We start from the raw sequence: 13,575 nt of genomic DNA, 5'->3' as shown, positions 1-13,575 counted from the left end.
TTGGATAAAGAAAGCCCATTGTGGACACTGCTACTTAGATATCCTATTATATCACATTACACATGTCCAGACAAACGTTTTCCATTTAGTTTCTTTCTTTTGGTGGCGTCATTGTTTGCTCATGTTTGAAATACTTGAAGCCTTGGTAAGATTCCTGGCTTTCTCCTCTCCACACTTCATTTCTAGTTAGTTAATTGATTAGGTGGTAGTTCCATTTAATTAGTTGTTTGAGAATCATTGTGTTATTGAAAGAATATTGAGTGACATTAAGGACTGGACTTAAATTTTTACTCCTGCTAAGCTTATAATCTTAGCCTTATGATCTTAAGATTTCTCTGAGCCTTGATTTCCATTTTTATAGGAAGGTAGTCGTGCAATAGATTTCAGAGATCCTTTCCATCTTTAAAATGGTTTTACTCCTCTTTAGCCCCTTATTTTATCTCCATTACCTGCCTTTTCTTTTCTGATTTGATAGTAAGGATTTATTTCTGGCTTATATTAGCCTTTCCCACCCTTGATCTCTTTCTTCTGGTCAGTCCATCTAGTAGTGTGGTGTTAATGCTTTTAAAATACAGATTTTATCACGTCATATTTCTGTCCAAGTAGTCAAGCATTCCTGTTTGCCTAATAGAGCAAATTCCACATGTTGATTTGTATTCAGAATTTCCCATGATCTAGTCAGAGTTCGTAATTGGATTGATAAAGCAATCCTGAAGTGTTTGAGAAAAGACAAGTTTGGACAGACTTAGGGAATTTACCAGTGTTAAATGGATAATGACATGTAAAGGGAGGTCTTGTGTGTTGCTGAGTACCCATTGTATCTTATTTTGTTAATTACTTAGACAATATAGTCTTCGAGTATAAGTGAAAACATAAAATATGAATATTTACTATTAGATGTCATCCCCCATCCCAAACCTAAACCTTTTTCACTCTCTTTTCTGTACATTTACAAGTATGTGTGAGTGTGTTTTAACAAATGGCATTATATTGTTTGATTTGTTTTTTTTTTTTAACTTGGAGAAGTTTCAAATTACTGGTCTATATTTTATTAAAACAATTTTTAAAAATGTTTTTATTTATTTTTGAGACAGAGAGCATGAACAGGGGAGGGGCGGAGAGAGAGGGAGACACAGAATCTGAAGCAGGCTCCAGGTTCTGAGCTGTCAGCACAGAGCCCGACGCAGGGCTCAAACTCACGGACTGTGAGATCATTACCTGAGCCGAAGTCGGACACTCAACCACCTGAGCCACCCAGGCGCCCAGTGGTCTATGTTTTTAAAACATGTCTCTATATTTCATAATATGGCTGTTTCCTAAAGTATTTATTCAGTGATTATTAATATGTTAATAGTTTTTGGTTTTGGTGCACAGTTTGGCAATGAAATCTTTGTACTTTTTGGGTATCTTTGCAACTGTTGCTTTAGTTTGATGTCTAGAGAGTATAAATTCCTTGATAGAAGGAATGATATACTGTTTTATAATTCCCCTTAGGATCTAGCTCATGGGCCTGAGCAAATGTACTAAATACAACAAAGCAAGAATATTGCAATTCTTGAAGTAGTTACTGTGCCTAGTTTCTATCACAGATTTATTCATTAACCTATTACTGCCGTTCGTTTACACCTGGCAGCACACTAAAATGTATATAATATATACGTATAACTATGATACCATGTTTGTTTGTTGATTTTGATGTATAATTTCCACATGCTTCTGTTCCTATTATGTAGATTTTTTTGGTCCAAAATTAAAGTGACTTCATTGATTTTTTTTTTTCTTCTGACTTTAAGAATAATACTAGTTCATTGCATTTAATTCAGCCAATATCAAACAGCAGTGCTTCCATGAATTTACAAAAATGGCATTTTTATTGCATTTTTCTTTGCCATCTCTTTACTCCACTTAGTATCAAGATCATCATTTCTCTTGGCTATATAATGTGTTATATGGCTGTTCCATAATTCAGTTAATCAAACTTCTGTTCCTAGGCTCTTAAAATGTTTCTAATTTTTTACATCAAAAATATCATTGTTAAACTTCTGTCTGTTTAACCTCTGTACTTATTTCATTGTTTTTCCAAGTTCTTAGAATTCCATATGTTAAATCATCAAGTTTATTTAGTAGTCATGGGTTGTGTAAAACCTGGTCTTTTATGTAGGAAGGGAAAAATAAGAGAAGCCATTTTCCTCATGAAGCTTAAAGTCCACTTAAGGAGATAACCTTCATTTTTGGAATTTCAAAACAACACTTAAAAAAGCACTTAACAGGGGTGCCTGGATGGCTCAGTCAGTTAAACATTTGACTTCGGCTTAGGTCATGATCTTGTGGTTCGTGAGTAGTGAGTATAAGCCTCGCATTGGGCTCTGCTGACAGCTCAGAGCCTGGAGCCTGCTTCTGATTCCGTGTCTCCCTTTCTCTCTGTCTCTCCCCACTGTGCGCATTCTCTCTCTCAAAAATAAATGAATGTTAAAGAATATATGTATACATTAAAAAAAAGAACAAAGCACTTAACAGAATCAAGTTTGTTAAACAGTGAAAGGTAGTACAAAGTGTTGAGAGGTTGTAAGAGAAGTTGCCAGAATCATATATAGTTATTTGGTCAAGACTTCATGGAGGAAGTAGATTTAAGATGGAGGAGACAAAATGCAGAAACTGAATTTATTCAATTAAAAGTTTAAGTATTTTGGGGTACCCAAGTGGCGTAGTTGAGTGTCCGACTTTTGATTTCTCCTCAAGTCATGATATCAAAGTTGTGGGATTGAGCCCTGCATCAGTCTCTGCTGAGTGTGGAGCCTGTTTAGGATTTGCTCTCTTTTTCCCCTTCCCTCTCCCCCACTCGTGCTCTTTCTCTAAAATAAAAAAAAATTAAAAAGCATTTTTCCCATTTACAATCTGAGAATTTAGATGCCTTTTAATTAAAACACCAAGAATAATAAACTTGTGGGAAGAATTTAATTATGAAGTAAATTACTTGTTAAATTTAAAACTCAAATCTCTTCCTATGGCTTTCATTACAAATAGAGCCATTATAAGTTAAAATAAATAACCAAACATTTTATTTGTTCGCTTTGAAGCTTAATTATGTCAGAAGAGAAGCAGGAGCAAATACCTGTGCATTTCGCGTTCAAAGTACTCTTGAACCATCAGTGAAGAAGTCAGGATTGATTTGGTTTTTATTTATCTTGCCCTTTTTTTTAATGTTTAATTTTTGAGAGAGAGAAAGACAGGCAGAGCATGAGTGGGGGAGGGGTAGAGACAGAGAGGGAGACACAGAATCTGAAGTAGGCTCTAGGCTCTGAGCTGTTAGCCCAGAGCCCCATTCGGGGCTTGAACTTGGGAACGGTGAGATCATGGCCTGAGCCAAAGTTGGATGATTAACCAACTGAGCCACCCAGGTGCCCTGGGATTGATTTGGCTTTTGAGGATTGGTTCATAGTTGGTCATAGTGTGGTTCTACCATGGTTCCCTTTGTAGTGGCTTTTTAATTTGATGACTGGTGTCCTGGAGAGCATTAACATGGGCATACTTGCCCCTCACTCTCTTTTACAGTAGCAGGTACTTGTGTTTATTTTGGCTTGCTTGTTTTTCATTTTAAATACTCTGTGCATGCATGTACATGCTCAGTCATGATGATCTGGACAGGAAGACAGGTGACTAGTATCTAGAATTCTGAAAATTCTGCCTATACCTACTGTCCTGCTAAATCCCTGAGGGATAAGCACTGAGGCCATATACATACATACAGATAAATAAACAAACAAACAGCTACTGCATTTCCTAACGTTTTGGCCCCCAAATCTGCTGTTGTAAGCAAGCCTAGCTGTAGGGCTCATGGTCGAGGATAGCATCAAGCCCAGGTGGTCTACTTCCTGGAGGACAGTAGCACATAGGAAAAAAGAGAGAAGAGCTTTAACTACTTATACTTAGAAAGGAAAGGAGTCCCAGCCAAGTTGTTAATCCATGGAGAGGCAAAGGACCTTCCCCTTGAGAGCTCAGACCCGGAGCTCTTGTCCTGGGTTGCATCTTTTTAAAAAAAAATTTTTTTTTAACGTTTATTTATTTATAAGAGAGCCATGAGCTGGGAAGGGGATGCGGGGCGGGGGGTGGGGTGGGCGGTCACAGATTCCGAAGCAGGCTCCAGGCTCCGAGCTGTCAGCACAGAGCCTGACGCGGGGCTCAAACCCATGAAGCATGAGATCATGACCTGAACCAAAGTCGGCCGCCTAACTAAGTCACCCAGGTGCCCCTCCCCCCTTTTTAAATGTTTGTTTATTTTTAAGAGACAGAATGCAAGTGGGGGAGGGGCAGAGAGCAGGAGACACAGAATCCAAAGCAGGCTCCAGGCTCCAAGGTAACAGCAGAAAGCCCAGTGCCAGGCTCGAACTCATGAACCATGAGATCATGACCTGATGTTGAAGTTGTATGCTTAATTGACTCAACCACCCAGGAGCCCCACGTCCTGGGTTGCATCTTGACCACCCTTACTTGTTAAGCTCAGGGCTCCCTGTGCCAAATGTGGTTCTTTGTCCTCTTTTACCAGTTTGATTCATTCAAAAGATATTATTAAACATTCCTATATACCAGGCCACAGGTACATAGTATATAAAACAGATAAAAAAAAAATCCTTGTCTTTGTGAAGCTCACATTCTAGTAAGGTATTAAAAAATTTCCCCCTTCCACAAATCCTCCTCCAAGGCATCCAACTCTCCTCCTCTTACCAAAATTCCACCCTTACTACAGTGGTATAATTGTGTCCTTTTTGTGTTCATTTTGTCTTGATCCACATAGTTGGGGTTTTTCCTTTTGTTGGTTATATGATGTAAATTTAAAGATAAGAGTGGGGGAATTCCTGCCAGTGTTTAGTATGGGTGGGTAACAGATGTTTAAGTAAAACACAGTGAGACAAGATTTATACACTACTTTTAGATCTTTGTGAGAACAGATTGGAAATATAGTTAAGCAGAGGATAAAGATAGGAAGATAACTAGAGGAAAGGCAGTGTAGATAACTGCTTTGAGTATCTACAGTAAGTATGTAGAGGTTGTAGGGAGTGATTGTTACCTAGAAATATTAAAAGGTAAGTTAGTACTGATTTAATTGGAACTGGCATGGTTTTAGACTAGAAATCAGTTTAACCAGATTTTCTAGTAAGTACCTGGAATAAAGCCATCTTTCTAGGCCTTAATTCTTTGTCTGGAGAATGGGAGTAAAACTAGATCAGTGAGTGGTTCCCAACACTGTACATTAAAAACACCGGAGAGGCTTTTATAATTCTCTCTTTGGATGGTGGGCCTTGGACCTATTTTCAAATTCTTGCATCTGTATTACCCTGGGTCTAGGTTAAGAACCACTGCATTGGATCATTGGCATTTCCAACTGTGACATCGTAACATTTTAGGAAATAAGTATAGCATCCCATTAACCACTATAGCTATAGAAATACACATATAAAGGGAGTTGTTGGAGTGATTAATGTTAAGATATCGATTAAGAAACACACTGGTGTAGCAAAGATGGTAACAACCTTCTTTTGCAGTTAACTTCTTTCATTTCTGTCTTACTTTCCTACAATTTTAAGACTGTTAAACTTTTTTCTATAGGTTTTTAAAAATGCCACTTGATAAGCAGCTTTGAATTTCCACACATCAACAAGTTTCAGTTGGCTGTTTATTGTCATTAGAAGACTTCTTAGCTAACCCATAGACTTATGAATGAGAGTAACGAGTGGAGCTTGGAAAAATCTCAGCATCCTTGGCAGTGCAGTGATCTGTGCTAGTCTTCAAGTGTGATAAGGACTTTTATTATACTAGTGAATATTCCTTATTATTTCTCAAAGGATCGCTTTGAAGATATTGTCTGTATTTTCCCATTCATTCTTTTATGTAATTAAAAATTGAGGTAATAGTTTTACAGAGGAACTTACTATTTTTGTCATAAAGTCTCACTTGGAAAGAGGAAGCTACCTGATAGTACCTGATATTCTTTTCCTCAGTATCCTAGATAATTGGTTGTCTAAACCATATTCGAATCTTTCCATTATCGGGGAACTCACTAACTCTTGAGGAAGATTTTTTCTTTTTAATGTTTGAGAGAGAGTACGTGCATGAGTGGGAGAGGGGCAGAGAGAGAGAGAGAAAAATCCCAAGTAGGCTCCATGCTCCATCCATCACTTGAACCAAAATCAAGAGTGAGATGCTTAACCAACTGAGCCACCCAGGTGCCTCTTGAGGAAGAGAGGGAGGATTCCAGGCCGGCTCTGTGCTGTCAGCTTGGAGCCCTTCAAGGGCCTGGAACCCACAAACCGTGAGATTATGACTTGAGCTGAAATCAGGAAGTCAGACACTTAACAGACTGAGCCACTCAGGCACCCTGACTGGTATGTTTTTAAATTTGTCTTAATTTTCTGTTCATAGCTAATTGTAAATTTGTCTTCTTAGATATGACTATAGGACTTCATATTTATTTATTTTAAATTTTATCTGGTCTATTCTTTTGAATATTACCTTTTTTAAGTTTATTTTTAATTTTTTATTAATGTTTTTGAGAGAGAGAGCACGCAAGCAGGGGAGGGGCAGAGAGAGAAACACATAATTCACAGCAGGCTCCAGGCTCTGAGCTGTCTGCACAGAGCCAGACATTGGGCTCTAACTCACAGACCGCAAGAGAGCGAGCAGGCACGCAAGCGAGCAGGGGAGGGGGAGAGAGAGAATCCCGAGCAGTCTCCATGCTGTCAACAATAGAGCCTGATATGGAGCTCAGACCCACAAACTGAGATCGTGACCTGAGCCAAAACCAGGAGTCAGATTCTTAACCAATTGAGCCACCCCGGCGCCCCTACGTATGCTTGTTAATAGGGTTAGGTACTGATTCTTTGTGAACTTCTGTTGAGTCTTAGTAAATTTCTTTTTACTAGTTCACCTGCAGTCTTGTCTGAAATCCAGATTGAGGTTACTGGTCTCGTGTTTTGAGGACTCCATCTTTATTTGAAAATCAGAATGTTCTTCAAAGAATACTGACTATAATTCGGCAGTCTGATTTACATATTCTTTTAGTTTGATTTTAAATTAATGTTATCTTTTCTGTGTTAATGGGCTGCTAGAAGCTTGTTTTAGATTCTGGCTGTTTTCCTTGTTCATGTGTTCTTAGGTACAAAAGTGATCACTCCTTCTATCTGCTGGTAGTCAGAATTGATGTTACTTTTTTCTGGCACCAAGTTTTATACTTGTCTATGAAATTTCGTAATTTGGAAGTCCATAAATAAAGAAGCACCTGTGAGACTTAATATGTAATTTGAAGAGAACTGTGATTGTTAATGAATTTTTGCAAAATGTGTTTGCTCTTTCAATAATGTCTTTTTTTTCCCCTAGAGAATGGATCTTGGAGAGTGTCTCAAAGTCCATGACCTGGCTTTAAGAGCAGATTATGAAATTGCATCCAAAGAACAAGATTTTTTCTTTGAACTTGATGTATGTGATTTTTGCTTTAATGGGTTAGATTATTTTTTGCAGTAAAACATTTTGAATATGGATTAATATCTCTACAGGCAAAGGCTCTTAGCAAATTAATCTTTTTGGTTATATGAAGGACAGTACTAAATTAAGATGCTTTGTTGACTAGCAACATTTTTTTTAAGACTTTATTTATTTTTTTAAACTTTATTATTTTGGAAGAGAGCACAGGTAGGGGAGGGACAGAGAGAGAAAGGGAGAGAGAGAATCCCAAGCAGGCTCTGTGCTGCTAGTGCAGGCCCGACGTGGGGCTCAAACTCACAAAACCATGAGATAATGACCTGAGCTGAAACCAAGAGTCAGATGCTTAAATGACAGAGCCACCCAGATGTCCCAATGAGCAACATTTTTTAAAAATATAAGGTGAAACTGGGTGTTTTAAGAAAATGCGTAAAACTCATTCAATGCATATATTCTTTTGAAAAGTATCTTTCCAGTAAATTCATAATGATTACAGAAACATCAATTTAAGCACATGAAAACCAACACATTTTTAATGTATATGAGGCCCTTTAATAATCTATAGAATTTTTATATTTGTTTTTTGTGTCTGTAAATATGTTTATATAGAAAGAGGGAGGATCTTAAATGCAATGTGGATTTTCTTAAGTTTATTTATTTTGAAGGCAAAAGGGGCAGAGACAAGGAGAGAGAATTCCAAGCAGGCTCCATGCAGTCAGCATGGAGCCCGACACTGGGACTCAATCTCACTAACCCGAGATCATGTCCTGAGCCAAAATCAGGGGCTTTACGTTTCCTGGGAATTATTTATGTTTATTCCTTGCCAGTTTGATAGATGATGAGTAGTATTTTTATTATTGAATCTGCTTTTGTTACTTTTTTACTTTTATTTTAGCATTTAAAAAATACAGTTTTTAGTAAAGATACTTCTTAAGAAATATCTAATTGTCTTTTAATTAAACTTTTCAGGCTATGGATCATCTGCAGTCATTCATTGCAGATTGTGATCGAAGAACAGAAGTGGCCAAGAAAAGATTAGCAGAAACTCAAGAAGAGATTAGTGCTGAAGTGGCCGCAAAGGTAAGAATGTCAATAATTTCATTAGTACAAAGTATAGTTTCATCTCACTAATTTTAGCTTTTTATTTTGAAATAATTACTTGCACAGATTACAGAGACATATATAGGGAATTCTCTGAACTCTTCCTCTAGCCTCCCCTTATATGTTTACATCTTATACAACTGTAGTACACCATGAAAGCCAAGATACTCATACCACTCCAATCACAACATTTTATTCAGATTTTACCAGTTATGTGTGCACTTGTGTGTGTGTGTGTGTGTGTGTGTGTGTGTGTGTGTATGTATGTATGTATGTGTGTATAGCTGTGTGCAGTTTTATCACATGTGTAAGTAACTTGGGTAACTACCATCATAATTATGTTACTTCCCTGTAACATCAACCTTGAGACTCCCTCATATTACCTCTTTGTAACCATACCTGTTCCTCCTTTTCCCCTGTCTTCTGGAGACCTCCATCTCAGTAATTGTTACTTTACTGAATATTATATAAATGGAATCATGTGTCGTTTTGAGAATGGTTCTTTTCACTCAGCACAGCTTCCTTGATTCATACAAGTTGTTGCATGTATCAGTAGTTTATTCCTTTTTTTTTTCTGAGTAGTATTCTATGGTATGGATATATTAACAGTTCAACCACACATTGAAAGATGTTTGGGTTGTTTCCATTTACTGGGTTAACACCAATCAAACTGCAATAAGCATTTCATTTCTCTGGGATAAATGCCCAAGAATGCAATTTCTGGGTCATATGGTAAGTCCATTTTTAGTGCAACTCTTGATCTTGGGGTCATGAGTTCAAGCCCCACATTGAGTGTAGAGATTACACAAATAAATAAACTTTAAAAGTGCAAATAAGAAATGTAGAAAGAAAAGTACAGTAAATCCCAGTGGATTTGTAGTCATCAGTTTTTTGCTCATTTCATTATTTTAAAAGCAAATTCAGTATGTCACATGATACCACCTCTAAAACATAACCATAAAATCATATCCATAAAGCTATAAAGCTAGCAATAATTTTTTAATATTCCCTAATAACTAGAATGTGTTAATTTTTCATATATAGAGTTGATTTGTTCTAATGAGAATCCAAAAGAATTCCCTGTATTACAGTTTGTTGATTTGATGACTTACTACTTAGTAACATTTTGTGCCATTCAAGATAGTTAGTACGTTTTATGAAAATGTAGAATGGAGGCAGAGTTACCCAGATAGTTTGGATGACAGCATTAAATCCACTTCTCAAGAAATGTATGTACAAAGGGAAATGGATTCTCCTCTTTGAGGAACGGTCTTTTGTTTTAAGTAATCTCTGCACCCAACTTGGGGCTCAAATTCATGACCTTGAGATCAAGCGTTGCATGCTCTGCTGACTAAGCCAGCCAGGTACCCTGAGAACTTTTGAAAATTCTCTAAAGATGGGATCCTAAAGTGCAAGGATCTGATATCTCATGGTTGAAAAACACCCATCAGTGCTATCCTGGTTTATATGGCCTTGTATTGATTATTGATCACCACAAAAATGCTACTTAACAAATTACCTCAAAACTCAGTGACTTGAAACAGTAGTATTTAGCCTTTGAGTCTTCAGTCAATGATTCAGGCTGGGGGTGCCTGGGTGGTTCAGTCAGTTAAGCATCTGACTCTTGATTTCTGTTCACATCGTGATTCATGAGATCGAGCCCCACGTTGAGCTCTCCACTGATAGCATGGAGCCTGCTTGGGATTCTGTCTCTCCCTCTCTCTCTGCTCCTCCCTGCTCACACTCTTTCTTCCTCTCAAAATAAATTTTGAAAAAGTGATTTAGGCTGAACTTGACTGGGAGGATCTTCATATACTCAGCTGGGCTTACTCACATGTCTTACAGTCGTCCAGAGGCTACTGAACCCAGAAGGCTAGCCTGGCCATGTTCTCATGGTAGTGGTAGAGGTGTAAAAAAAATGTCATAGCTCTGTCATACAAGTGCTTTTCATGCCTTTCCTTCTGTCATGTTTGCTACTGTCCCGTTAGCTAAAGCCAGTTACGAGGCCAAATTCAGAATCAGAATGTGTATGATATTACTAGTTACATAACAAAGAAATGGATACAAGGAAAGGTAAAGAGTTTGGGGCATAATCCAATTATTCTATGATGGATATTGAAAGAAAAATACCACTTTTGTTAAAGAGGTAAGAAAATGATAATAGCATTGAGAATTTCTTTGAGGGATGAATATTTTGGATTGAAAGACATTTGAGAAGTAAAGATTATTGGCACACTAGTTTGTTGGGACTGGATTACCACATCAAATTAAAATCTTAGCTAATATAATTGGCCATGTAGCCTGAATACTTAACTTTGTGGCCAAAATAAAGATGGTGTATGTATCATATACCATTAAAACAGTAGGAATGAACTAACTACACTCTCAGGATGATGGTGAGGAGGAGGACAGAATCCCAAGGCAAGAATTAATCCCACTGAAAAAACATTCACTAAGGCTAAGGGAGAAGGAGTGCTGTGGTCGTATAGTGACAAATCAGTAATGTGCTGTGTAGTGTATGTGCAACGCACATTTTCTCATTTCTCACAACTTTGTGAGATACTAGTATTCCTGCTTCTCAGATGAGGAAGTTGATTCAGGTTAAGTACTATTGTCAAAATTACACATCTGGTAATTGGTTGGGCAATAAGCTAAAACTGTTGGGACTCTAAAGTCATCTTTGACTTAAAGCGTATGCACCAGTTCATTTCTGTAACTCCTTTTTTTTTTTTTTTTTTGAGTCTATGCTGTTTCTTGGGCATTGGAAATACAAAGATGGGAAATATAAATAGCTATTTTAAAAGTGGTGTGGTAATGTATATAAAAGTAGTTGTTATAAAAGATACAAAGATGGTACAAAGGCGGCTTTGGCTCTCTCTGTTTATGATTAAGTAGGGTGAAATGTGTTGATTGATCAAGAATGCTTCATGGAGGGGCACCTGGGTGGCTCAGTCGGTTAAGCGACCAACTCTTGATTTCAGCTCAGGTCATTCATGATCTTACGGTTCATGATTTGGAGCCCCGCATCGGGCTCTGCACTGACAGTGTGGAGCCTGCTTGGGATTCTCTCCCTCCCTCTCTTTCTGCCCCGCCCTGGTTGCGTTTTTTCTGTCTCTTTAAATAAATAAATAAATAAATAAATAAATAAATAAATAAATAGACATAAACAAGAAATAAAAAGGAATGCTTCACAGAATAATTGGATCTTATTGAGTGAATAGACATACGTGAATTCAGGCAAGGGGAGATCAGGGATGATATCTCAGGAAGAGGGATGACATCCCTCTGCAGTCACAGAGGTAGAAATTAAGAGTAAATTTGAGAAACTGGGTGTAACTACTATATTGTGTTGTGAAGTGGGGGAACAGCAAGAGATGGTTTGGAAAGGTACATAGGGCCAGATTGTGTGAAAAAAGGTATTTTATACTTGGAATATACTGCCAAAGCAGAGGTTAGGAAGTAATAGTTTTAAATTGAGATTATTTGTATTCCTGACCTCACTGTAGTGAGGGCAAGCAGGCTCAAAACATCCTCATATCCCACCAGTTCATGTATTATATGCTCAGAAAGCATTATTTGTACTCCTCTTGCTTTAGTGAGCATTTGTGAAATATTTTGAACTTTGATAATTGTGCTTTTTATTCATGATTTTCTTTTCTGTTGCTTTCTAGGCAGAACGTGTTCATGAATTAAATGAAGAAATTGGTAAGTTGTTGGCCAAGGTGGAACAACTAGGAGCTGAGGGAAATGTGGAAGAATCCCAAAAAGTAATGGATGAAGTAGAGAAAGCACGGGCAAAGAAAAGAGAAGCAGAGGTAATGAAATTCTTTATAGTATTATCTAGAGCCTTACTGTCTGTACTTCTTAACATATATTTAATTGGAAATTACTGAAAAGTTAAAGCCAATTAAAAATTATTTTAATTAGCTGGTATCATACTAATGGATTATGTATCAAAAGTTGTGGGTTTGTTTTATTTTAGAGCCATTGACCTGTTGAAATTTGTAACTAGTAAATGAAATGAACTAAACTAGGTAGTCATACAGAACAGTCACACACACATAACACACAGAGTGCATAAATGTCATAGTGATACCTTCCCCTCCCCCAGCTTAACACCATGGCAACCATTGCATTTCTTCTCTTCCTACCTCAGTACAAATATAGTACTTTGGCAGCCTCCTCTTATGCTTTCTTCACAGCACAGGTCAAAATCTAATGTCTGAAGAAAAGTTCTATTTTGTTTTGCCCACCTGATGTTTTTTAGAAAGCTGGATACCTTCAGATGAGGTTGTATTCTCCCATTTTACCATAGTGTCCATTGCTCTTAACTGTATCACACCATGGTTTAATTTTTCTTATTCTGTCCTCTTTTAGATAACTGATTTTAGCCCATTTACTGCTGTAAATTTTCTTCTACACACAATTGTAGCTGTATCCCACAGATTCATATGTTGTATTTTTATTTTTATTCAATGCAAATATTTGCTAATATTGCTTGTGATTTCTTCCTTGATCTATGGGTTATACAGGAGTGTGTTATTATATATTTGTTTTTTCTAAATATTTTTCTTTTCTGATTTTAATTTAGTTCTCTTGCAGATAGAGAACATTGGTGTGATTTTAGGTCTCTTAGATATGTCAGTACTTGTTTTGTGCCCTGAATTTAGTCTTGGTAAATGTTCCATCTGCATTAAAAAAAATTTTTTTTTCAACGTTTATTTATTTTTGGGACAGAGAGAGACAGAGCATGGACGGGGGAGGGGCAGAGAGAGAGGGAGACACAGAATCGGAAACAGGCTCCAGGCTCTGAGCCATCAGCCCAGAGCCTGACGCGGGGCTTGAACTCCCGGACCGCGAGGGACCGCGAGATCGTGACCTGGCTGAAGTCGGACACTTAACCGACTGCGCCACCCAGGCGCCCCATCCATCTGCATTTTAAAAGAATGATACTTGGGGCGCCTGGGTGGCGCAGTCGGTTAAGTGTCCGACTTCAACCAG

The 13,575-nt window shown here is 37.6% G+C and overlaps 1 protein-coding gene across 12 annotated transcripts in view; it reads left to right on the top strand.

Annotated features, from left to right (window-relative positions):
* The window catches only part of LUC7L2 (LUC7 like 2, pre-mRNA splicing factor), a 58,627-nt gene that overhangs the window by 26,770 nt on the left and 18,282 nt on the right, over positions 1–13,575 (top strand). For all 12 annotated transcript variants that reach the window (XM_040471807.1, XM_040471812.1, XM_040471813.1 and 9 more), the window contains 3 exons: positions 7,372–7,470; positions 8,443–8,553; positions 12,246–12,389. In XM_040471807.1, the coding sequence (XP_040327741.1) occupies positions 7,372–7,470; positions 8,443–8,553; positions 12,246–12,389 (354 nt within the window). The remainder of the gene's footprint in view (positions 1–7,371; positions 7,471–8,442; positions 8,554–12,245; positions 12,390–13,575) is intronic.

This window comes from Herpailurus yagouaroundi, unplaced genomic scaffold (genome assembly GCF_014898765.1).
Source record: "Herpailurus yagouaroundi ecotype Mexico unplaced genomic scaffold, PumYag 100, whole genome shotgun sequence".
Classification (NCBI taxonomy): Eukaryota; Metazoa; Chordata; class Mammalia; order Carnivora; family Felidae; genus Herpailurus; species Herpailurus yagouaroundi.
The sequence above is the reverse complement of the archived record's forward strand: the minus strand, read 5'-3'. Positions and strand labels throughout refer to the sequence as shown.